The sequence below is a fragment of the Malurus melanocephalus genome, unplaced genomic scaffold (assembly GCF_030028575.1).
Source record: "Malurus melanocephalus ecotype Western Australia unplaced genomic scaffold, MMel_1.1 scaffold_880, whole genome shotgun sequence".
NCBI lineage: Eukaryota > Metazoa > Chordata > Aves > Passeriformes > Maluridae > Malurus > Malurus melanocephalus.
The window spans coordinates 136,512-160,824 of NW_026624112.1; the positions used below are offsets into that span (position 1 = coordinate 136,512).

General features: G+C 36.1%; 1 protein-coding gene across 1 annotated transcript in view; it reads left to right on the forward strand.

The window, feature by feature from the left end:
• Nucleotides 1-20,167, forward strand: part of LOC130585379 (dedicator of cytokinesis protein 4-like) — a gene marked incomplete at its 3' end in the record, with an annotated part of 94,281 nt that extends 74,114 nt beyond the window's left edge. Inside the window, exons 2-8 of the mRNA XM_057385846.1 lie at nucleotides 10,606-10,689; nucleotides 11,704-11,744; nucleotides 14,015-14,070; nucleotides 15,770-15,866; nucleotides 17,526-17,674; nucleotides 19,024-19,108; nucleotides 20,016-20,167. Coding sequence (XP_057241829.1) covers nucleotides 10,606-10,689; nucleotides 11,704-11,744; nucleotides 14,015-14,070; nucleotides 15,770-15,866; nucleotides 17,526-17,674; nucleotides 19,024-19,108; nucleotides 20,016-20,167 — 664 coding nt within the window. The remainder of the gene's footprint in view (nucleotides 1-10,605; nucleotides 10,690-11,703; nucleotides 11,745-14,014; nucleotides 14,071-15,769; nucleotides 15,867-17,525; nucleotides 17,675-19,023; nucleotides 19,109-20,015) is intronic.
• Between the last annotated feature and the right edge of the window lie 4,146 nt (nucleotides 20,168-24,313).

Consider the following 24,313-nt stretch of genomic DNA (forward strand, 5'->3'; position numbering starts at 1 on the left):
ATAAACAGTTGCCAACTGAACCTAAACTCTCTTCACCCTTAATTTTGGAGTAATAGGCTCTGTACTTAACGAAGAATGAGCAGAAAGTGAAGGTTTTAACTTTAAAAGATGATGCTATGCTTCTATTTTCAAAAGTACACTGTGCCACAGAAACAGTTAAAAGTGTACATCCAGGGAGTTTTGTAGAGGGCTTTTTTGAACTTTGAGTAGCAAGAAAAGTGTATGCAMTTGTTATATTTCTGTTTCGTCACACATTTTAAAAATAATTGTGYGATTTCTTTATATATCCCTAAAGTTTTAACTTTAGAGAGATTATGGATTAGTGATGAAACCCTACAGGGCTAAATGCACTGAATTCTGCTGGCTCAGCTATTGAAATCAGGCTGAAAAGTGCACTGGTTATTTCCAACCACTAAACCTAATAAGCCAGCTTAAAGCCAGAGTGGGATGTTTAAACTTGCATTCAGCTGTCTCTGAGGATTTTCACAGGAGGAAGTAGTTTTGCTTTACTAGTCCTGATAGCTGTATTCCAGTGTTTTTTGAAATGCCTCCCARTTACACTAGATCAAGTTCTGCCTCATTTAAGATTTAAAAAAAAAAAAAAAGTGCCAGGGTACTTGTAAGTGATTTGTAATCATCTTCTTTAGTTTCACTTAATTCCACACCTTGCCAAATTGTCCTTTCTTTAAGAGATTTTYTAAGTTTTTACCTGGAGAGAATTGGCTGACCTGTGGGATAGGCTACAGGAGCTCACAATTACAGTTTATTTTTCATGTTAGCTGAATTGCACAATTTGCTTATTGCATAAGTTGATAAGGTTTTTGTTTCATTTCTGAAAAATACCATATTGCAATAATTTCTGAAGCACAGCAAAAAAAATCATATGCAATAAATGTTCTTTGCAAGTAGCAATGTGGTTAAGCCTCATTGCTTACAAAAGCAGAATAATTTATTTAGTTATAAACTGCTGCAAAGAATGTTGCATAAAGGCTAAAGTMAAAGTAAACAGAACTCTCTTTGGTGAAAAGAAAATACTTAAAATACATTTATAATTAAATGGCTGAATATCAGAGAAATACAGATTAGCAGGAGAGTAAAACTCATCTGAAATATGATACCAGACAAGCTGAAAAGCATTAGCATTGAAAATTACAGGAAGTGTTGATTTTTTGTTATGTTTTGTGTTTGGTTTTGTGTGTGTGAGAGTTTTCTAGTGGTTTGTTTGTTTGTTTTGGGTTAGTTTTTTTTTAATTGTCTTCCTCTGATGGCAGGTCAAATACAGAATTAAATCCTGCTCTTCCAAAGGAAATACAAGACAATGTACACAAAACATGGAAAGTGTTTCATCTCTGTGGTCAATTAATGGACCTAATTTTATTGTGGAAGAAGAGTCTTCTGTCTTTTTTATTAGTGAAGAAAATTTATGTTCTGCTTTTCTTGGCTTCCTTGAAGCTGTTTATTACTTGAATGGGAGTAAACAGTGCAATATTCAGGGGAAGCCAGTCCCATTTACTGAAGTCTTTGATGCCAAGCACATGGAGTTTTTGAGCTACCGCCTTGTGGTCTACCTGTGCTCCCCTTGGGCACCTCTCMTAGTTGGTGAAGAGTAATTCTTGTGGCAATTCTTGCGGCTTGCACAGTGGTCATCTTTTCTTTGCAGTCAACAAGACTACAGCTCTTCTGATCTTRGGTTTAAATGATGCTACTTAAAGTTTGTTAAGGGTTTTAAAATTATGCTCCCGAGTCCAGAGAAACATGTTGTGCTATGCTTTTGGGGAGGAAAGAGGAAAACAGGGAAATGTGTGGTTATTAGATTTTGGGCCATACCCTGTGTTCTGGCATTAATTATTCAGCATTCAATTGTAAGGACCTACTCTTGTGTTCAAGGCTGTCTTTGAAATAATTGTCATCCTATTATTCTGGAAAAAAATGAACTGTTTTCTGGAAGGTATCTCCAGTGTTTATAATCATGTGAGGCTTTTAATTTTCTGCTTCAGTTTGTGCTGGCTTTGTAGGRATAGGACATGTAGCCAGCAAACCTTTTGGCAGATGCAAAATTGATCCGTATTTGAAATAATGTAGAGAACTTTGTGTCTCTGAMGTTTTTGGAGGTTTTGGTGAGCTTTAATGAAGGACAAAACGCACAGAAGAATCTCCTTGAGAGCCGGTATTTGCAGCTTCATTGGCTTTGGTGCTCAGATGATGCACTTGTGCTGTGGATACRTCRCAGGATCATTTAGGTTGGAAAAGAYTTCTAAGATTGTCAAGTCCAACCTTTGATTAATCAACAYGCTGTCAGCTAGGGCAGAGCACTGAGTGCCATGTCCAGTAGTCTCTTGMAAACCTCTAGGGATGGCGACTCCATCATCTCCCTGGGCAGTCTGTTTCAGTGTTTAACAACCTTTTATATGAATAAACTGCTCTTGATGTCCAGCCTGAACCTCCCCTGAGACAGCTTGTGGCTCTGTGCTCTCATCTTCCCTTCTTTATCGTACCTGACACTTACAGGAAGTTACAAAACACTTTGCTTTTTTTTTTTTTTTTATTTTATTTTACTCAGAAACTTTGTTTCCCCAGAGGCTATGAAGGAAACATAGCTTTTTTTCCAGGTAAATAGTTGTAATTCTTTTCCTTGATCATGCTAATAAAAATTAAGGCAATTACTTAACAAAGTTTGAACATTATTGGGAATTTGGAAATACTTATTCTCAGTAAAAGTCATAGTTATTTTTAACTAAAAAGTTACTTTTAGATAATGTCATCTGAACATAATCTACTTTTTTTTCRTTTTCTCCTTTACACCAGCTGGGTTTTAAAGTTGTTGCTGTTCCCAAGTAGTAAAAGAAAATTCACACTTAATCCAACCTTCCTGWTTAACATGGCAGTCTTAATGCATTGATACTGCATTTCTAGCTCTGCAGTAAAGAATCAAAGTGAGACCAGCTGGTTGAAMTGGCTGCAGAGTAGTTTCTTTATCATAATTTGATTAAATGCTTGAAATMTACACCTCTTTGTATGGAGTTCACTTTGCCTTCTCCCATGATGCATGCCTCTGATGGGTTTTACATCGACATTCCTTCCCTGGAGAGGACATTAAAAAAGATGAGGCAGGATTTCAAGAAACACAAAAGGCTTAACTAGCTGTTTGATAGAAGGAAAATAATCAGTGAAATCTCATACCTGCAAGGACAGGGACCCTGGTGGTACATGCAGAGTTATTACAGTTTGGGTGTTCTGGATGGGCAAGCATTCTCAACATGATAGGTACCATCATCACTTGATACTTTTAGTGCTCTGTTTTATTAAATAGTCCTAATACTTAAGGTACCTGAAACAAAGAGTTAGCAAAAATATTTGCAGGTATTGGGAGAGCTGATCAAGCTGTCATCAGAGATTATAACATGCTTGCCTGTAGCTGAGATCYAGGATGAAGGAAGCTTGACAAGCATTCAGATATTCACACTAAACTGATTATATATGTTAGAATTGTCCTATGGTTTTTGGCAGCATTGTAATCGGGGATTTGAAAGTGATTACCTTGCTGAATTCAAATGTTGAGCCGAGCACAGGAGGGAATACGATCTGCAGCTCCACATCCTTTGTGTATTTCAGGTTTGGCATTTGCCTTATCTGTACAGGTAGTCACTGCTGTTAGCAGTAGGAATTCCAGATTTTTGTTTTACAGGCAACTGAAGACTGGTTTTCTGTATCTATTCTGCTTTATACAGTATTTTCAATGCTTGGATATTGATGCAAAGTTTTTTGATGATTTTTGATGTACCTTTAGGTATTTTCATGAATAGCTGTTCAATAAATGTCCTTGTTAGGAAAATTCCTTGCGACTCTCATCTCTTAAGAAAACTGACTGCTGCATAGGAGCAGCACTTGCGATATTCAAAAGCCACACTGAGCTGTCATCATCTGAACTATGCATTTGATCTATTTAATTGTGGTGTATATACACAGGCAAGAGAACTCACATTCTTTTATTTCAATACAAATTTGAAAGTGTTTATCCTCAGTAATCCSCCAGAGATTTAAGGATCGCTTGTGTTATTGAAGCTAACATTTGTATATATCGTGTTTATTGAAAGGAGCTCGGATCGATTCCCCACCGCGCTCCCTGTCYCTGTTCTGGCGCTGTCTTCATTAGCTTGTTGCTGGTTTGCAGCGAGCCTCCTGGGGTGTCTGTGGGCTGCACAGTGCATTATGAACAGATGCCCGAATTAACTCGTGWGTTAGAAGCACGAGCGTGTGGCTGTGCTATCATTCCACTCCATCCAGATCAATTCATATGCAGGCAAAGCTCGGTGCACATGGTGGCCATTTCACATTAGCAAAGCTGCGTGCCTCCGTGTCTTTCTGCTGTTAGTAATTCTGCCTATTTAGAAGCCTAAAAAAGTTCTTCAGCTTCTTTTAAGGAGAAAAGGCTTCATCCTGGAAGAAGTACAGCAGGGAGGGTGACAAGAGAGTTCTTACTCAAACTTTCCCACAAGAGCAAGGGAACATGAAATTGCGCTGTGAAATCAAAGGAAGACTTTTCTTGCATGAGCATATTTAAACTGGAAAGCTTACTGTGAGTTTGTGGAYGCTGACGTGATGTGTATACATCCTAGTGAGGCAAATCATAGAGGAAAAATACATCCATGGTTGTTAAACACAGAAATACATGTCTGGCTCATGAGATCCCTGTGCCACAAAATGCTGAGGGTTGTACCACTGGATGCTTTTATTGCTTGCCAGTGGTCACTAGCTCAGACATGAGTTAAAAACATCATTCTCAAGAGGATTGTTGATGGATTTTTATTCTTTTGTAATAATAGCTGCTTGAAGATGGTGTTGCGTTTTCTGCATCTGCTCACAGTGCCAGATGTCTGTTGTATTTACTATGTACAAGGCCATATCAAAGGATAGTTTTTATATTTCTGMGAAAAGACCACTGAATCAGAGCCTTCCTCAAAGGTAATACATACATGTTATTACTCACTCAGGTAAAAAACTACATAAAAGCAAGTTCAGTTTTCCATCATGAAATCAAATACAACATTATGCTTTTAACCTTTAACCAATTTGCTTTTAACCAATATAATAACTTTATAATGTTAGAAACATCCTMATTTCATTTATTACAGCTTCTAAATATTTTTTCGACTGTGGAATAGAAGCAAAACTCCTTGAAACAGTTGTTCCTGAAAGTCTCAGTCTCTTGAAAGAATGGCACTTTAACGTCCAGAATATAAAAATTGTCCAGAATATAAAAAGTCCAGAAATACAAAAATTACTTTTGCTACCAAGGGAACCTGATTTCAATTATAGCAGATAATATCTGGAATCAATAATAGCTTCTGGCCATCTGTTAGGAGGAAAAAAACAACAATGACTGCCTCATTAGTTCTTATATGCAGATCTCCAGTTATTTCAGGCATAAAAATTTTAAAAATATAACCCCGAGCAAAACTTTGAAGTGGGCCAACCACCTCTGTTGCCAGCTGATCAATTCTTTTTCTTGTTCCCTGTCAAAGCCAGTCCCTCTGACACAGTGTTCTCACCCTTCAAATCTGATAGTCTGRTGTGTACTTACCACATTTCTGTCTGCTTTATATGCCACCTCATAACTGGGGCATTATGACTTAAGACATTGAACTAGAGTGTGTGTTGTACTCGAGCATTTTGCATGCAGAATGTGGCCAAGCAATAATTAATTATTAAAGTAATTTATATTCTTCTACCTCACGTCTTTTCTTCACTCTCTTCAGTTGCAGGATTGTTTTTTGTGAAGTGAAACCCAAGTATGCCATTGTAATACAAATACTCATTTTTGAACACCAAGTCGTTGCTGTAGGTATTGACTTCTTTTCGTCCCTTTAAATATGGGGGTGTGTATCTTGCACACAACCCAGAACTGATTGTAATGTGAGTCTCCTTTTATGGTGTTGACCTTAATTCTAACTTGGGACAAGGGCATGTCACATCACATCCTTTGTGGGGAGATATTTTCATCTTGTAAACCAAAAGTCAAGACAGCCATGAAAGCAGCTGGCTCTGGGTGATTCTCAAATCCTCTTTATAATGCTGACTCTCATATAAGGCTTCTGTGCATTAATTGCAAGTAGAAGAATGTATTGTTTTAGTTTTTAAAAAGCTCTGTGCTTTAGATGAGCACAAGCTGCACTAGAAACCCCCACTTAGTTTAGGCTTTAATTAAGACCTCGGGCTTGCACAGATTTTTTAACGCACCGAGCACTTCTACATTTAAAACTGTCCAACAGTGAGCACATCCAACCAGARATTTCAGTGAGGGCACAAAGATGAATTTTATTTTGAGAAGCTTAACTCAGAAGCGAAGCAAACCAAACCTGAATTTGTTTTAATATTGTGTGTCGCTGTAGTTCTCACCATAGAAGTTTTCACCTTCTGTATAGATTAGGTTTTTGTATCCTGTGTTGTTGTCTTGCTTTCTTATTCTCTGAGTACCCTTTGGCAGCTAGAAAATATTTAATAAAGCCAGCTGGCTGCAGTATTTGAACTCAGTTTCTGAAATATTTCTGAGGATATATCCTGCCACAAACTTATTGTGAAGCTCCATCTTTCTCCTGTGGCTGAGAGATGATGAAAGGGGACATCARTCACTGTTCCTGTGCTTGATAAGGACATTTATATGACCTTCAGCTACTACAATGACAAAAATTATATCTGGATGTGTTTTTGATATATAGCTTCCTGGGGACATGCATGTGACAGTCCACCTGCAGAGACTGCAAGTATTGGTAAATRATCTGTATTCAGAGTAGATTTCTCTTCTCCTGTCCCTTCTCCTTTTTTAGGGTCTCTGGTATACAGTTGCAGTGGAAGAGAGAGAAAGTGATAGTCATAACAGCCATTGTTGTTAGAGGAATGGAAATGGTGCATATATGATGCATATGGGTCAGTGATAGCTGTTTATAAAAAAAGGCCAGTTCTATGAGTATGATAAATATGTACTGCTCTTAAATTAGGTTGAGAACAGCTTAAGTCACAGTCACCGCAGAGTGATTAATTACATACCTACTGCTACTAGAAMAAAGAATTAAAGAGCATCTGCTTTTGCAGAACAATGTGGTCATTGCAGAGAAGGATGAGACATTCAGTATGATGAGAATTTTCTTTCTTAAGAACCCCAKGTCCTAGCTGAACCACTGAACCCTGGGATCTTCTCTGGTGGAACAGCAACTACCTCCATGACTTTTGTATATACACCACAGATAAAATAAAAAGACATGAATCATAAGATGCATCAATTTGTAGATTCCAAAGAGTTCTGCAGAATTTACAGAATCACAGAAGGGTTGGAAGGGACCTTAAAAATAATCTTGTTTCAACCCCCCTGTTTTGGCCAGGGACATTTTCCACTAGGCCATGTTGCTCAGAGCTCCATCCAGCCTTGTCTTAAATGTTCCCAGGAATCGCCATCTGCAACTTGTCTGAGCAACTGTTTTAATGCCTCACCACCCTCACAGTAAAGACTTTTTTTCTGTTTTATAAACTAAACCTACCCTTCTTCAGTTTGAAGCTATTCCCCCTTGTCTTATCCCTACATGCTCTTGTTATCAGTCTATTACTACATCAGCAAATTCCCTCAGGATTCTGGGATGCATCTCATCGGGTCCCCATAGACTTATGTTCATTCAGGTTTCTCAGGTGGTCATGAACCTGATATTTACACTGGAGGACTTTGCTCCCCCAGTCCCCATCCTGCTGTCCATCCACTCCAGTGTGGGAAGAGAAGTTGAGTACTTTGGTGCTCACCAGYTGTTATAAGAGTTTGTTACGATGGCCACCTTCTGTCTCGGTCCCACGTCTTGGTTTTTACAAGCTCAGTAAACATTTTTGCATATTGCAGGCTGAGTAAACACTTGTGAGATAAGTTTATCTGTGGGTTCCTGTGCTTTTTATTAAATCCTCTTCTGCTCTGCAGTGCTCTTTGTTTTGCTCTGAGTGACACTGCTAAACACCTCAGGCTTCTTGTTTTGAGCCTGACCTTACTCCACAAGGGTAAAGGAAAGGCCTCTACAAGAATCCAGGCAGAGTTTTTCAGGTGTATCCGATGAATGTGCTTAGAGGTGCAGATGATGCCCTCATTTCTTTCTTTCTTTCTTTTTCTGGTACTCTGCAGGCCATCCTTCTGGAAGATATTTCAAGGTATAATTTTGTTCTTCTATACGTGATCTAAAATGATTTCTAGCTATTTTCTACACTGTGTCAGGTTTCAATCTCTTTTTTTGTCCTAAATGTTTTTTTTTTAAAAGTTCTTTTTAAAAAACATACAAGAAAAAGATCTTTAACAGCTCTAGTAACTAAGTAATAAAAACTGAATGTCACAGCAAGGTCAGATCATAACAATGTGACAGGATATATTGGCTCTTAAGGAGAAAATTACTGTCATTGTTTTTATTTCACGGAGTTTAAAAATAAGACATCTCACAACTGTAATAACAGAAAAGGGTTTGGTTTGATTTTGCATGCTTCTTCAATTAATTCCTTAATTTTATTTCTGTTGCTCTACATTCTATTTTGGCAGTGTTCATATTTCAGTTTTGCTTCTTTCAAACTAGAAAGGTGACCAGACTGACTCCTGTCATTTCAGTGCCTCAGTGGAATTTAGAKGTACATAGCATTGATATTCAGGGAGTTATTTTCATTTCTTCGTAGTTAATAAACTGTTTTAGTTTTCAGTTTTTTGTTTAAGAATTAATTGATCATTTCTTTCCAACTTTATTCCAGTTTTTTTTTTCCAACTCTTAGACAAAATTTTTAACTGTACAAATGCTGTCTTGCTGCTAAGCTGCTTTAAAATGGTGTACCTGATCATGGTGTGGTAACCAAGGTAGCTTTTTATTTCATAGTRCATATCTCCCAGTATTGAGTTTGGTATAAAAAACTTGAAGAGTGGGACTAGCACCAGTGAGACTGATTCTACATGCATACTTGAAGAGGTTCAGTTCTATAAATACTGGTCTCATGTTGTATCAGACTCCTAGGGACTATCAGGGACATAATCTCACAGAATTTTTTCAAAGGGATAAAGACTGTGGGTTAAGCACAGTGATGATTTCTTATGATTGAAATGATGATTGAATTCAATGAGTTTTGAAGTCTTCAAATCCTGAAGAAGGATTTGGCAAAAATGTACTTTGTGCACAGTTTTAAACATGCCATCCTATAGCATAACCCATATTCTGTTGGTTTACTCTTAAAATCTGGAACTTCCTTCCAAAGATTCACAAATGAATTTTCAGTTTCTGTTGTTGCTGACAGCTAATCTCTCCCGTGCCTTTGATGAATGGTGYAGCAAACACAGATGGTGGATGATGGGTTATGTTGTGTTTGAGCAGTGTCTGCTTGTGTCAGGGTAGACCTCCAACAGCAGGCAAGAGCATATATATGTCTTTGCTAATATGCATATCCTTTTGGCTCTTACATGTGATGTTTTCTTGTCATGCCTCTGAGTTAGTAGGGTTTTTTTTTTTTTTCCTGCTTTCCTGTGAGATTTGGAGATTCCTTCTAGCTGGGTAGATATTTGACAGCAGCAACTGCTGTTAGGCTACGAAGTCATTTTTTGCATCTTGCCCTGGTGGATAGGCTGTTTTCCTCTTCCACTTCAAAACTAAGCTCTGAAGGAAGATCACAATACAGAGAATCAAAAGCACTATTGCTTGGTTTTGTGGCCTGAATTAGACAATAKTCTAATTCAGCATTTCAAGCGCAGTAAGAACACGGTTGAATACCTGAATTGCTGTCTAGCATGTTAATGGATTTTTAGCTTTTGTAGTTGTGAGCACTTTGAGTGGCTTTTGATTCTGAGTGAAAAAATAGGTGTCTATTGTTTTAGAACTAACAGTATAAGACTTAATATTTGACCATTGTAAGTATCTGGGAACATCACTGCTCTGGTGGATGTTTTGTTTCTAAGCCATTTTGATCTCCATCAAGAGAAGCCCATTTCTGTAGCTCTTGTCCCAGCCTGATCTCATGACCCCCCCTTCCCTGGCTTGGGTGAGGCTGCAGGGGAAACTGTRTGTGCACTTAGTGTGTTGGAGTGAACAACATGCTTCAGTGGTCTCCACGCCCTAACCATTTCCTCACATTTGGGATTATATGGAGTGCTGGGTCTATAGCATCCATTAAGCAATCGTGAAATAAGGTTTTCTTTTCACGGCGTGTGAGCGGCAGAGATGGCAACAGAAATATTGGCACATATTGGCACTTTCAGCTTGCAGAATACTGAAGTCTGATACATGTTAGTGTAAGCATTTGGAATAAAACCCTTTCTGTCCTTCGGGGTTCTTATGGTCTGGCTAATAGTGCTCTCCAGTACAAGCTTTCCATTCATGCATAGTATGGTTTTAAGTGTTTAGGGTTTTTTCTGAGTCCGGTGTTTTAAATTTTCTGCTCATGAAAGTGGCCTGATGATTTTTCCTTTGGTTCTTTTTACAGCTTGTTAAATTTTAGTAAGCCTGTTTGTTCTAACTCATAACTTCCCCTGGTAATATACTACTTTTGTTAGCAATAGGAATAATAATTTATATTTTAATGTTGTGAATAATTGAAACCTACTATATTTTTCAGTAATTGCTGGTTTTCGAGGGACAGTCCCACATGGCCTATCACTGGAGATTGGAGACACAGTTCAAATATTAGAGAAATGTGATGGTGAGTCCATGGGTGATTCCACTGATAATTCAGTTTTGTGTGTTGGTGGTTTAAAGTCCATTAATATTTTTTTTTTTTCTTACAGTAACACATTTTTGAAATCAATAATACAACACGTTCTGGCCTCTTAATGTTTTTTTTCCACAATTCCAGTGAGCTCTAATCCCTATAATWATTAATTTACAGTTCATTAAATTTTATTTAATCTCTCTGTTTAATAAATATTTACAGAGGATAAGAGTTATAACAGAAAGGTCACTCATGATTCTTTTGCTTTCTTAATAATTCTGAGGGAAACCTGGCTGCCATCAAGACATTATCAAATTTATTCTAAGTCACAACTTTAAATCTTAAAGCAGTGTAAGCATTCTCTTCTACCTCTGTTTTGCATTAGAGAATGCAAATATAATTTTAATAAATGTCTGTTGCTAGTGTCAGAGAAATAAAGTTGCAAATTTTTCATAATCTGCTTCCTTAAAAAATAAACATTGATATTTAAATAATCTTTAATTATTTTTTTTATAATTTGAGATTATATAGGGTGTTTTTGTACCATATCAGGATTRTGTATGGTTAACTTTGTAGGAAATATTCTTTTAGAAGGCAGAGGATCTGTTCTTTTGATTCAGMTGTATTATGAATTTTGTATAGCAATGTGGTTGATAGCTGTAGAACCTGAAGTCCAGAAATTATTTGTAAATGTTTAGAGTTAATATGAAAGTATTTTGGTTTTGACTGGTGKTGTSTCCAATGAAGAATATACCTGGGTTACACTGTTAGCAACATTTAGGGATACAGGGTTAGAGAGTAATTCCTGAAATTGTGTGTATTAAGTCATCTGAATATGAACTGGTTTAAATGAAATACCTTTCATTGTATGGAACATCTTTTAAATGAGGGTAGTCTGACAGCACTGTGGAATTGTCATATTTGTCCAAAAGGGAAGCATGAAATCTATTTTACATATGTAAATTACTTGCATACTTTAAAAAGCAAAATGTGCTTTCTTCACAGGATGGTACAGAGGATTTGCCTTAAAAAACCCCAATGTTAAGGTAAAGGTCAATCACAATTTTGCATTCTTTAGCAAAAATGTATATTTACTTTTTCAGAGTTAATAGTCTGCTTATAAGTATATGATATTTACTCTTRAAAGTAAACCAGAGCTTAGTGTTAAGTATATTATTGCTATTACTTTAATTAGATTTGGGCATGGATTACCCTTCTGAAATGCTTCTGTGTATTAGGATAATACACTTTACAAATCCAAGACTGTGGTGAATTTTCTTTCATTTCTGATTTTTGGATTTTCCACTCAGAGGAAGTTAAGTTGAAGGAAAAAGACTACTGAGAATACAAATTGTAAACACTGTTGGAAAAGTTGGTTAAACTGTGCCTGTTTTTCTTGATGCTATGAATTAATTTAGAGCAGGCACTGGAGACAGCTAGTTTATAGGAGCCACATGCAGAGTATCAATTGAATAAAAGATATGTGTTGCCATGTAAATATATGGTTCATTTTGGTTTTCTTTGATGTGTAGTCTTTTATTTCCATAGTAGGGTAGTTTTCTAAACAAGACTTCACTGATTTATTTCTTCTGCATTCAGACATGAAAAGTTACGAAATTTATATTTCAGTGTCTGTTCRCATTGTATGTTCAAGCTTTACTCACCTTATTTGTCTTCCTGTTTTCTGAACCTGTCCTGTTGTCTTGCCTCTGAGMTTGTACAGATTTTGTTTTTCATGGGAAAGAAAGATCTTAAATTATCTCTTGATCCTTTAACCCACATTGTAAGCTTTGCTATTCTTTTTCTCTCCTCATTTCCAAGATACTTCAGCTGCAAAATAAGGCACATACACATTACTTTCAAAAGTTTCTAGGGGCTTATATCAAGTCTTTGGCCTTTTGTGCCAAGGCTTGTCATGTCTAACCACATAAATTTCCTTTCTTTATATGGAAGGTTGATGTGAACAATAAATTTAGCCACAGAGTCTAATTTGATGTTTACTACTTTGACCTCATTGATAAATATTACGGTTTGATTTATAAGACATGAGCAGTTGTGGTTTGTTAGTGCATCTTCTGTTTCTTTTCTTGCAATTCTCACCACATGCTTGCTGTCAGTCTTGCTTGGTGGTCTGTCAAATGTGTGATGGAAGTTATGAATAGCTTTTCTAAACATGACTTGATGTGTGAAGAGATGAGATATATATTCCCTGTTTTCCTACTGTTAATGCAAACAGTTTTCTGATTTGGGTTTCTGAAGGGAATCTCTCCAAAAGTAAAATAATAAGAGCACCTTGTGACTCCTCTTGTTATTGGTATTACTCTGTCAAGATTTTTCCCTTGTTATTCTGCCAGCTTTGACACTTGAAAAAGTTCTCTGTGGCAGCTGTTGTGCACTCAGGGTGCATATGCAGCCATCCTGCTCCCTGACATATTGTTACACCTGCAAGGCTGTGTGTCTGACTGTCCTTGGGAGATGCTCTMCTGATCTACTTTGCATTACAGAGGAATGGGAGCATTTAAAAGGGCAGTTGCTTCCACACAGTAGATTTGTTTTTGTCAAAGGTCTAATGCCTGTGTTAAAAGAAAGTGGGACAGCATCACCACAGAGGAGAGCTGTGTGCAGCTTGTTATGAAGAGACCATATCCGCATTTTCCCTCACTGCATGAGCTGTGGTGTATTGTGTTCCCAGGCAGAGGCTTGGAGCTGACTTGTTTAATTTTGCTCGTTCTGATTAGTGCAGTTCAGTGTGCTGTGAGAGCAGCAGGAATGGTGGAGAGCCCTTAAACATTGCAAAAGGGCTGCTCCTGGCAGGACAGGCTCTTTGACAGGCATCTACCACAACTGCCCTGTGCAGAGTAGCCACCAAATTAAACTTTATTTTTACTTTCTTTATTAATTTAACTTCATTTGTATTGAATATTATTAACTTCATTTATTTTGCTTTATGTTTAAAATCCCTCTCTGAAAAGCCTTGTTTTTAAGATGTGGTTGGWAAGATGTGATCTCCTTCAGCTATTCTGTGCCTTGTCAAGGTGGGAATAATTAGTAAAACCATCTGCCATAAGGGAGCTCTCAATGCATTTTCTACATGTGTTTATCTTCTAATTTTCTGAAGTGTTGAAGGATTTAAACTCTATTGAATATGGTATTTTAGTTTCTGTTAGCTATACTGAGTATTTGTTGCATTCTTTCCTTGTTCATTTTTTATTTGGAGGACTTTGAATTCAGCATGTATTTACATATTGAATGATATTAAATGCTGTGCCAAACTCATGTGAGTAGACTGTTTTTATCTAAACATTTTATTTTTCAGGGCATATTTCCATCTAACTACATTCACTTGAAGAATGCATGTGTTAAGAACAAAGGGTATGTGAATTCTGATTTCAAATATTTAAACATGGTTAGTTACTTGTACCAAAGATCTTTTGCTCGTAAAGTAAATAATTTTGTTATATTATGATACCTTTACTTCATCTTGCTGCCAGAGGACTTSAGATGGTTGTTTTTAGCTAATCTGATACTCCTACATAGTCACAAAATTGGAATGCTGTATCCTGAAAAAACACTGAACGCAACTGGGAATATCATTCTGTATTGTCTAGAGAAAAGTGAAAACAATTACATGTTAAGTTTGGCTTGAAAATRGCATTGGCTTAATTTGAAGAAATTATTCTGTATATAAGCTGTCTTTTAACCTGCTGTTTAAGATTAGCTCTTTTCTTTGAGAGCAGCAGCTCTGCCATGGTAGACAGTTGCCATTTTATAAAACGAGGATAAAATAATGTATCAGTTTAATAGCAAAAGATTTTACTAAACCTGTAAATGAATGGAGAAACTTTTTCCTTTACTTCTTTTCTTCAGCTGATGGCAACACATTATTTTTTTGACAGCAATTGGTATATTTTCATTTTTAGAAGAGTTGATAAAAACCAAAATCACTGGTTAAAATTAGTTTTGGAATTTTGTTATGATATTCAATGGTCTGACTAAAAAAAAAAAAAAACCAACACAGATTTTTTTTTTTTAGGTGCAAAACTTGCCTTGATGGTATCACTTTTAAACATTTGAAACTTGTAAAAATTTTGAAACTTGTAAAAATTGTCAGTGATTTCAGCTCAACTGTTTTTTCTCACAGGCTTACTTAATTTGTAATCATATTCATCATGTTCATCTTGTGTCCCTTATTTGGATTTATTAGTAGAGAACTGATACAAAACAGTTTGAAACCTGTTTTAGTAAAGATATTTCTCATACTAAATTAAGAGACCTTTATTTTGGGAGGATGAATGACTGTGTTTTTCATGGGGTCCATTATTTATGATAGGCAAAAATAATGATGAAGACTGTAATAATATTAAAACAAAGTTTCATTCCCAGAGGTGAAAGTGTCCGCACATTTCTGTTCAGTTCACTGTTTTTTGCTATGGAGTTCTAACCACATATGTTTGTCATGCCCTAGGATCCTTTCTCCTTTTAAAGTCATAGCTAAAACTGAAGGTTCAGTGAAAAAAAAAATGTAAACCATCACAATAAAATAAAGCTTAAAGGCAGAATAATTTTTGTTAGTGGACACCATGACAGTACTTGCATGGAGTTCAATCTTTGTTGCATCTATTTCCTTTGTTAATTTGTGTTTCCCATTCAGGCCATGTGCCTTGCTGCACATTATGGCTAGGCACTGTCACATTGTTATGTTAACTTAGTAAAAGAGACAAGATCTCATGATAAAAGTAAGCCAGGCATGAAAAGCTGAAGTGTCAAGGTCCCTTTGTAAACTAYGGGAATTCTTCTGCTGTGGAAGTCACTTTCTACATGCTTATCTCACAGTAAAAATACTCACCTTGACTTCTCTAGGATCAAGATTTTGCATGGGGATTAAACTATTTTCACGCAAAGTTTTTCCATGAGGATTAAATAAATCTACAAATAAAAAGTGTCATGGCCTGAAAGAGCACTCATGTAGGTTGACAGGCATCACTGTTGGCAGTAGGAAGTCTACATATTAGTTACTGCAATGAGATTAGTAATGCTTGTGCAATATCATGTGTTCTTCTGCATGTTACAGACAATTTGAAATGGTTATTCCAACAGAAGATTCTGTTATTACAGAAATGACATCAACTCTAAGAGACTGGGGAACTATGTGGAAACAGCTCTATGTGGCAAGTACCCTGAATAATACTGCTTTGATTTAATGTTGTCTCAAAAGATGCACTGTTGTTTAGATGCTCTGGTTTAGTTGAAGTATATGTTCCAGAAAAAAACCCAAAATATTCAGTTTGCTTTTTAATTGTTCTAATAATATCTGGAAATTTTATTTTGAGTTTCATTGTGTTATTTAATAYTAGCATGTCTCTTGTAGTCACATGAATTATTTACTTGAGTAGAACTTAACATCAGATACCAGGACCAAAGAGGAGCCTGAATTACTGAGTTTGGCTTTTTAACTGCAGAAATAAAAGTTCTATGTGATAGTGTGTGATGGAAAAACATACTGTCAGTATAGGTCTCTATAATGTTACTACAAAGTCCTTTTTGCCTCTTGCTTCTAATTCAAGGATTCTTTCTATGACCTTTTCTCCTTGGTTTTCTTTTACTTATAGTGTTCATATTTCCCTCTTGTTCTTTCAKCAGTTGTTTCTCTTTTTGGCAACGTTTTTCTTCACTCTTGTTGTTATTGCATGTTCAAAATATGCTGGTTTTCTTCCCTTCCAGACAGAAAGCCAAGACAAACAATAAATTAATGCCCGTTTTAGTGAGATTATAAAGTGAAATAATATGAAATAAAAAGAGCAGATTTATCAAATGGCAATTTGTCAGAGTGATTGGAATATAAAAGTTGTTGACGGAGACTAATGGTAGTTGTAAAGGAATTTTAGGTTTAACTCATGCAGCAGAAGTAGCGGAACTTTATTTTTAYGCCATTTATTCATTGGAAGAAGAAAAAGTGAAATGGGCTTAGGGTTTTTGGCAAGAATTAAAAGAAAAATCTTAATAGGAGTGTTTTTTTCACTTTGTGTGATGCATTTAGATGGAGATTGCAGGAATTTCCTCAARCTAAAGGTTTAAAAAAAACTATATCAGGTAAAACTACTTAGAATTAGTGAAGAAAGAGTTAATAGATTGTTCCAAAACAGAGGTTCTTTTATGGGAAACGGTTTATGCCCTTAGCTGGTATATAATTAGGGTAGGAAGMTGTGGTTTTCAAGCAATCATACTCACATAGTTTCTTCTACTTCACAGTTAGATAAAGAACTCTATGGACAAGCTTCTGTCTGCATGATACTATTTATTTATGGTTAGGTGTTCATGTGTAAAATTATATCAATGAAATAAATAGTTAAAAGAAATTAACACTTTCTGTGGTTCAGAGTTTGAATGCTTAGAGCTTTCTCTACCCCTTCTGTGTATGAGTTCAAATAGTCTTGAATTACATATAATATATTCTGTTTGGATGAGACAGCAGCACAGAATGAACACAATCTTGGAATAAAATGATGCTGTGTCATGAAACACATGAACATTTTGTGTTGAATTTTTGTCATATCTGTCATGTGCATTAGACTGTGTCAACTTGAGACATAAGGAGTTTGAYTGAAATACTAGAATGGGTGTGGTGCAGAGACTGAGTCTGTCTCAGTGAAATGAAGCTGTGAAATTATTTTATATGCACACACATACCCATGCAGATAAAATGGTCACAATGTGATTGGGGGAAAAAGATTAAATAGGGGAAAAAGGGGGTTTTCTTAATTTCCTCATCATAGATGTATTACACAGCTCATACAGGTAATGTAAAAAATTCTCTTTTTATCTGACAGAGGAATGAGGGAGATCTCTTTCACCGGCTGTGGCACATAATGAATGAAATCCTAGACCTGCGAAGGCAGGTCCTTGTTGGCCATCTCACCCAYGATCGAATGAAGGATGTCAAGCGACACATCACTGCTCGTCTGGATTGGGGCAACGAGTGAGTAAATAGAGCAATGAATCAAATGTAATAAAATTATAAGGCCACCCGCTTTAGGCTGATTGTAGAATGCTGAAAAAAACAAATTTCTAACAAGGCTTTCCTTTTTTTTTAAATTGATTTCTCCTTCACTGTTTTTATGTTCATTATGTTTTAACAGTGAAAAGTGGCTTATTGTTTTATTCTGCTTTTTTATTTCAGTGTAATTTACATAGCAGTAGTACTGTCTATAAGATAATTGCATTGGAATATCTGAAACAGCCTTTTATATCCTTTTWAAACACACTTGGCTAGATGCCTGGATGATACATTTAGCATAGCTTTGTGTTCTAACTGAAACTATATTGGCTGATACTGCTTCTTTTTTAACTTGGTCACACAGTTTAGTTTCTACTTGGGCATCTCTACCATCTAGCTACTGTGCTCTGCATCTTTCTTTTGTCTGAATAACTAAAATGAGCTAACAAATATTGTATTATCTAACTTTTATTTTAAAAAGCAAGAACATGGTTAAAACACCCTTTGGCGTTTAGGTGCTGTTTCCAAAGTCTTCTTTAGCCTATATTTATACTGATAAATGCTGGCTGAAGGTARCAATATTCAAAAGAAGAATTAACTGAATTTCAGGGGTTTATACAGCTATCTGAAAGCATAAATACCTAACACAGTGAAAGGGTTGTGACTAAATGTGTCTGATTACCTGTCCACTTAGAATTTTGTGATAACTGAGAGGAATTAATTATGAAGGTTTTTGACAGTGTGAGTTTGTGCTCTTTAAAAGGTATTTTTGAAAAACTTGCCAATTTTTCTAAACTCAGCATGACTGCCCCATRTGTGTTCTCAAACATTATTGCTTGCTGCTGTGCTGAAAATCAGTTTTATTCCTGATGATTCAAGCTCRTTTCCTCATTTTGTTCAGGGGATACAGGCAAGCATCTTTGATACCATCCATTCCAAATTGAAAATGAGCTGATATTTCGKTATTTGATAAGTTCTATTTTTATTTTCCTTTCCATGGTTGTTATTCACATTTACAGTACTAGTGCATTCACACTGAAATGTTCACAATAGTACAAAGGACAATATCCWTTGCACATTTTCCACAAAGTGAAACAGATTTTAAAATTGTGGAAAAACATTCTATTGTGTTGCAATGTGGAGAAAGGGGAGGAGTCATATGTGAATGGCAAATGCAGCCAAAATATATTAAACCAAAACCAAAGTCAGCTAATTGTAGAGTACCAATTAATATGTGCATTGTTTATTTGAATAACCAACAAACACATACAGAGTTAATTGGTTTATTTTGAAAGTAAAAACTACTTACTTTTATACCATTTCTCATACAGACAGCTGGGGCTTGACTTAGTTCCAAGAAAAGAATATGCTATGGTGGATCCTGAGGAGATCAGCATTACAGAGCTCTACAGGCTGGTATGTGAATGTACCTTGTACTTTTGCTATCAAATGACATACTGATAGTTGGCAGTTCTTTTCTGTTTAGCCAAAARAGCCTTTTTTGATCCAATAAACTGGTATTTCATAATGTAATGAGTCTTACTATAAGGAAAGAAATTTTTTTTAGCAGCTATGTCATCTCTACATTTGTGTGAGATGCTTTGATACAAAATTTGCGTGCACACATGCTTAGCATACATGTTATTTGTTAAAAGTTTTGTTTTCTAACGTACCATTAAAATTGTGACTGTTAATGTGAATTTAATCATTAATAAAAGCTTATGAGATTCTTTATCATTAAAGCTTTACCTGGCCCATGAGCATGTTTAGTTAAGATTTGTGGAAATATGATAATATTCTCAAGGTCTAATATTGTCATAATTAATCATACTGGCTCTTGGTCCTTTCTAATATATTAATGTAAATAGCAGTTAAATTGCATAAGAAAGCTTTCCTTTGGGTGTAAAAGCCCATCATGATTTACTAAAGCCAGCACTGATATTTCTTATTCTGATTAAATCTCCAGCGACATTGAAGAAAACTTGCCAATTCATTTATGTAGKCTTTGGCTCATATTTAACTACTGCAGCTGTTACAGATACACTGTTCTGAGCCTTATGTGCTTAAGACTAAGCTTGTATTTAAACTGAATTTTATTTATGACAACTTTTGTATTTAAATACAAAACCCCAAAATATCATCACTATAGTTTGCTGTGGAACTGAAATAATTATATATTTTTAAATAATTTTCAACTCCTTTTTTTAATAACTTGTAATGTCAAGCCTAATAGTAAATTATTCATGCTAGAATCAGTATACCTTTCTGTTTTGAGRCTTTTATAGTTGACTCAAACTAGTCACTGTGTTTGTGGTATTTTTAGATGGAGCATCGCCATCGAAAAAAAGATACACCAGTACCAGCCAGCAGCCACCATCTTTTTGTTCAGATGAAGAGTTTAATGTGCTCCAATCTGGGAGAGGAGCTGGAAGTAATCTTTTCACTCTTTGATAGTAAAGAAAATCGACCCATCAGGTACCATATGATGTCTATTTAAATACTGATTTTATGTAAATATTATAATAAATAATATATCTTTTGATTTGGGTAACAAATTCCACGTTTAGAAACAAGAGGAAGATACTTTTGTTTCATAAGAATCTTCTGCTTTCTTCTGAAATTCAGGTCTTATGTCTAATGATTTGTGTCATTGAAAGTTTTTTAAAAAATCTACCTCTGTCKTGTTTACTTATTTCACTTTCCAGGGCTTTTTTGTGTAGGAACATATATACATGCATCCATACAGAATGGTCATTTTTCAATATCTCTGTTTTCATCTCTTCTGATCAGTGCACATTCAAAACCTTGAACTGTTGCTTCCTCTGTAATATTTATGAGATGAATCCTCCTCAGTATGTGAGACTGGAGGGCTGCCCTTAGTCAGTGAATTAAGCATACTTTYTATAAAGGGACCCTTTACTTCTACGAGAAGGTGCTATTTTTTCAGTAAAACTGTCACACTCAATTTGCCCTAGAGTTTAAATTGTTTGAGAGACCTGATAACCTTTGATTTTTAAAATATTCAGTAGTTATTTCTATTTTCAGAATTCTGGCTGAGAGAGAAAACATGGGCATGATCAGTAGTGAAACCACTATGAATTTAACAAATATGAGCACAGGAGGAGAGTACAGTTAGTGCAAGAGTCCAGTCAGTTCTGTTGGAGCAACATGACAGGAAGTCTGAACCRTTAAATGGCTCTGCAGTGCTGATGGGTGTGGTGAAATGGCCTCCAGCCAACCACAGCCACCCTGTCCCTCCCCTCCTCAGCTGGACTGGGGACACAAAATAGAACAAAAGGCTCCTGGGTCAAAATAAGGACAGGGAGAGATTGCTCATCAATTACCATCACAGATAAAACAGAGTTCACATGGGGAAAATGAATGTATTACCGATTATATCATAGTAAGATGAGAAAGAAACACAAAACTTAAAATATCTTCCTCCCTACATCAACTGTGCTCAACATCATTCCTGATTTTCTCTCCCTTGTCCACTCTGGCAGCCCAGGGGACTGGAAATGAGAGCTGTGTCAGTTGATCACACATTCTCTSCCAMTSCCTCCTCCTCRGGGGGAGGACTCCTCACACTCTTCCTCTGCTCTGTCCTGGGATCCCCCGTACTGGACATGGTTTTCCATGAACTTCTCTAGCTTGGGGCCTTTCCACAKGTGTCTTAAATATGGCAATAGGAATTTGGGAAACTATATGGAAGTTGGGCTGAAGACAGAATGATGTCTGTGCTTTGAAGGGCAGGCAAGAGAGCTAACCTGTACTTTGAAGGAAGAGCATCCTGAGTGCATTACTTTTTATTGTTAGTGAGATCATATATACCCAGCTAGTGTTACAGTGTTAACTGTTAAATACTGACACTTCTTTCTGGCCTGCACTTCACACAGTAGTCACCAAAATACAGTTTTCTGTCATTTCTGAGAATTAAATAGGATGCATGCATCAGGACATGTCATTTGTGTTCACTCCAAGGAATGCCACAGCAGGTGATAGATTTAGGAGAGAGCTGCAGACTTTGACAGAAAACAATTTGGGATGATATGGATTGCTGAAAACAAGGTTAAGGCACTAGTGGTGGTATGAAAGCAAATGGATTGGATTTCACGTTACATGAAAGCACAAATTCTAGAGCTGTTTCTCACATGCTTGCTGTGATCTGACCTTTAGTTATTGATTCCTGCCTCCAGTGTCTGTTTTCAGCTGCTTACTGTGTGTGAACTTCCTCATCCCATYACTGGCAAACCTTGAAGAAACATGTTGGTGAAAATCCAAACTGCCTTCTAGGGCATGGGGGGAAATGACAGGATAAGCCTTGTGAACGTAGTTTGCACCATCTGCAAATCAAACAAACATACAACCCTKTAACAAAAAACCCCAAAACACAAAAARAAGTCCAAAGAAACAAACRGAAATTCTCAGCCTGTTGGGAAAGCTAAACCTGAGAGAGTTTTCACAAGAACAAATTAAATGCAGAAGTGTCCAAGATAGATATTTATATGGTCTGTCTGGAATAGATGTGGAAGCGATTTAAGCAGTTAAATACAGAGTTAAACCAAAGCTGTTTGGTCGTGGTGCACAACAGGGTGGTGCAATGTGTAATTGTTAGCACTATGTGTACCAGGCTTTCCTCACKTGGGTGATCCTGCTTGTTTTAATGAGACTGTTTGAATGCATAATACRGTGTTCATTGTCTGCCTCATACAGATTGACATAAAGCAAGTGAGCCTCTGAAAGAGTTCAGCTGGAGAGAGTAAAAATAGCAGAATTGAGATTTAACAACAGAATTTCTTAAAACTAACTTAATTTCTTCTCAGGTGGACCTGCGATTGTAAAATCTCTCTTTATCAATATATCTRTCTCTAATGTATCTATTTTTTCTAACCTCAGTTTATGCAATTGAAATAGCAGCTTTAAAAGATTGTTGGAGGACTAGAGGAAGCAGCATTGTCTGATTTTTTTTTAATTGATCTGATGTATTTTTTGCAGCTTTTTTTGTTTGTTTTATGTTATCAGTTTCATACAGTCAACAGTTTGAACAGCAATATTTGTTCAAGTATCACAGTAAACAGAATAGCAATTTTAGATTCTGAGGTGGGGAAAGTATCTCCAAAAAGGAATAGTATTTCCACTCCAGACTAGTGCAAGAAAAAGCCCTGTAGAGAAGTCCATGCTTTGGAAAAACAAGGTAAAAAGAAGATACTTCATAACAWAGGGTTTGGTAGCTGAGCTTTGTATTACAGCACAAGAATAAAATTGTCATTAGGCCCTTGTAAAACTATAGTTTTCTCGTTCAACATTAAGAAATGATCAGACTTAGAAAATATCCATTAAGCAATGAAAGATAGTGGAACTTTTTCTTGTTATTGTCCAGTTACAGGTTCTCGTTGAAAAAAAAGCATCCCATAGCAACTGAGATAAACCAAGGTATGAGGTGAAAGCACAGTRTGTTAATAGTTCTTGAATTTGGCTTAGTGGGATCAGAATTGAGTGTCTAATAAGAAAATGAAATATCATTACATGCTAAGAACAGATTAAAATAATATAGATGTATGAAGTAGAAAAAAAATTAGATATTGAATTGAAAACTATGAGCCTGAATGTCAGCACAAAACTTTTCTCTTATTCTTGTGACCTGTGTGTTTTGCCACAGGAACTATATTTAAGAAGTATTCTTAGCAGGACTGGATTCTAGCATGATGTGATGTAGGTATTCTGTCTTTGTGAAGACAAGCAGATGAGGAAAAGGAGAATAGTAGTAATTTTAATTCCTTTTATGATTTATAAAGTATCTTCATGCAGATTGCTGTGGCTTAAGAGACAGTTCAGATTCTTCAGTACCTAGCAAGCATAAGTTTGAACATTCAAAGGCAGAGCGAGAAATTAGACATGGGTCTTTGTTTTCTTTAGGAAAAGCCWAACCTACTACTATAAATGTATTCTTTGCCTACACTGCACTCTTGTTCCTCTTTATTTGAAAACTAAATTTAAAAAACATCCCCAAAGTGCTTAATATTTAAATTCAGCATTCTTCATCATCTTTTGTTTCTGAGTCGTTGTGCCTCATTAGACATGAATTAGTCCTGAAATAAAATGTAAGTATGTTTTCAGGTGGATGTCAGGGGGAGGAGCAGACACATCACCCCCTCTGGAATCTGTGTAGATGGAGGTATCTTTCTGCAGTCATGAGTGAGATGCCAAGATTAAGCCATAGGGCAGTGCTTTCCTTTTTGTCTAATTTCAGGTTTAATGATGAATCAATGGAGTTCAGGATTGGAAGCCAGATCCAAAGACATCTAAACTTAAGATCTTTGTGTGAATTATATGTCTAGGCTTCTAGACATATAATACTAGCAAAACCTAGAAAGCAATTGAGCTGATGAGATGTCTTCGTCTTCTTTAGGGCATTTTGGATAGCTTCTTAGGATCCATAGATACTATTGATTAAAGAGCTGCTCAGTGTACCCTGAAGTAATTTTGATATGAATTTATCCTATTTTTTTTTTGTTTTCTGTTTCACTGCTTTAGATCTCAGTGAAGTTTGAAGCTTCAAGCTCAGATTTTGAAATCTTAAAGGATATAAATTCTCAGTATTAGTTACCTGAGTTTTTGACA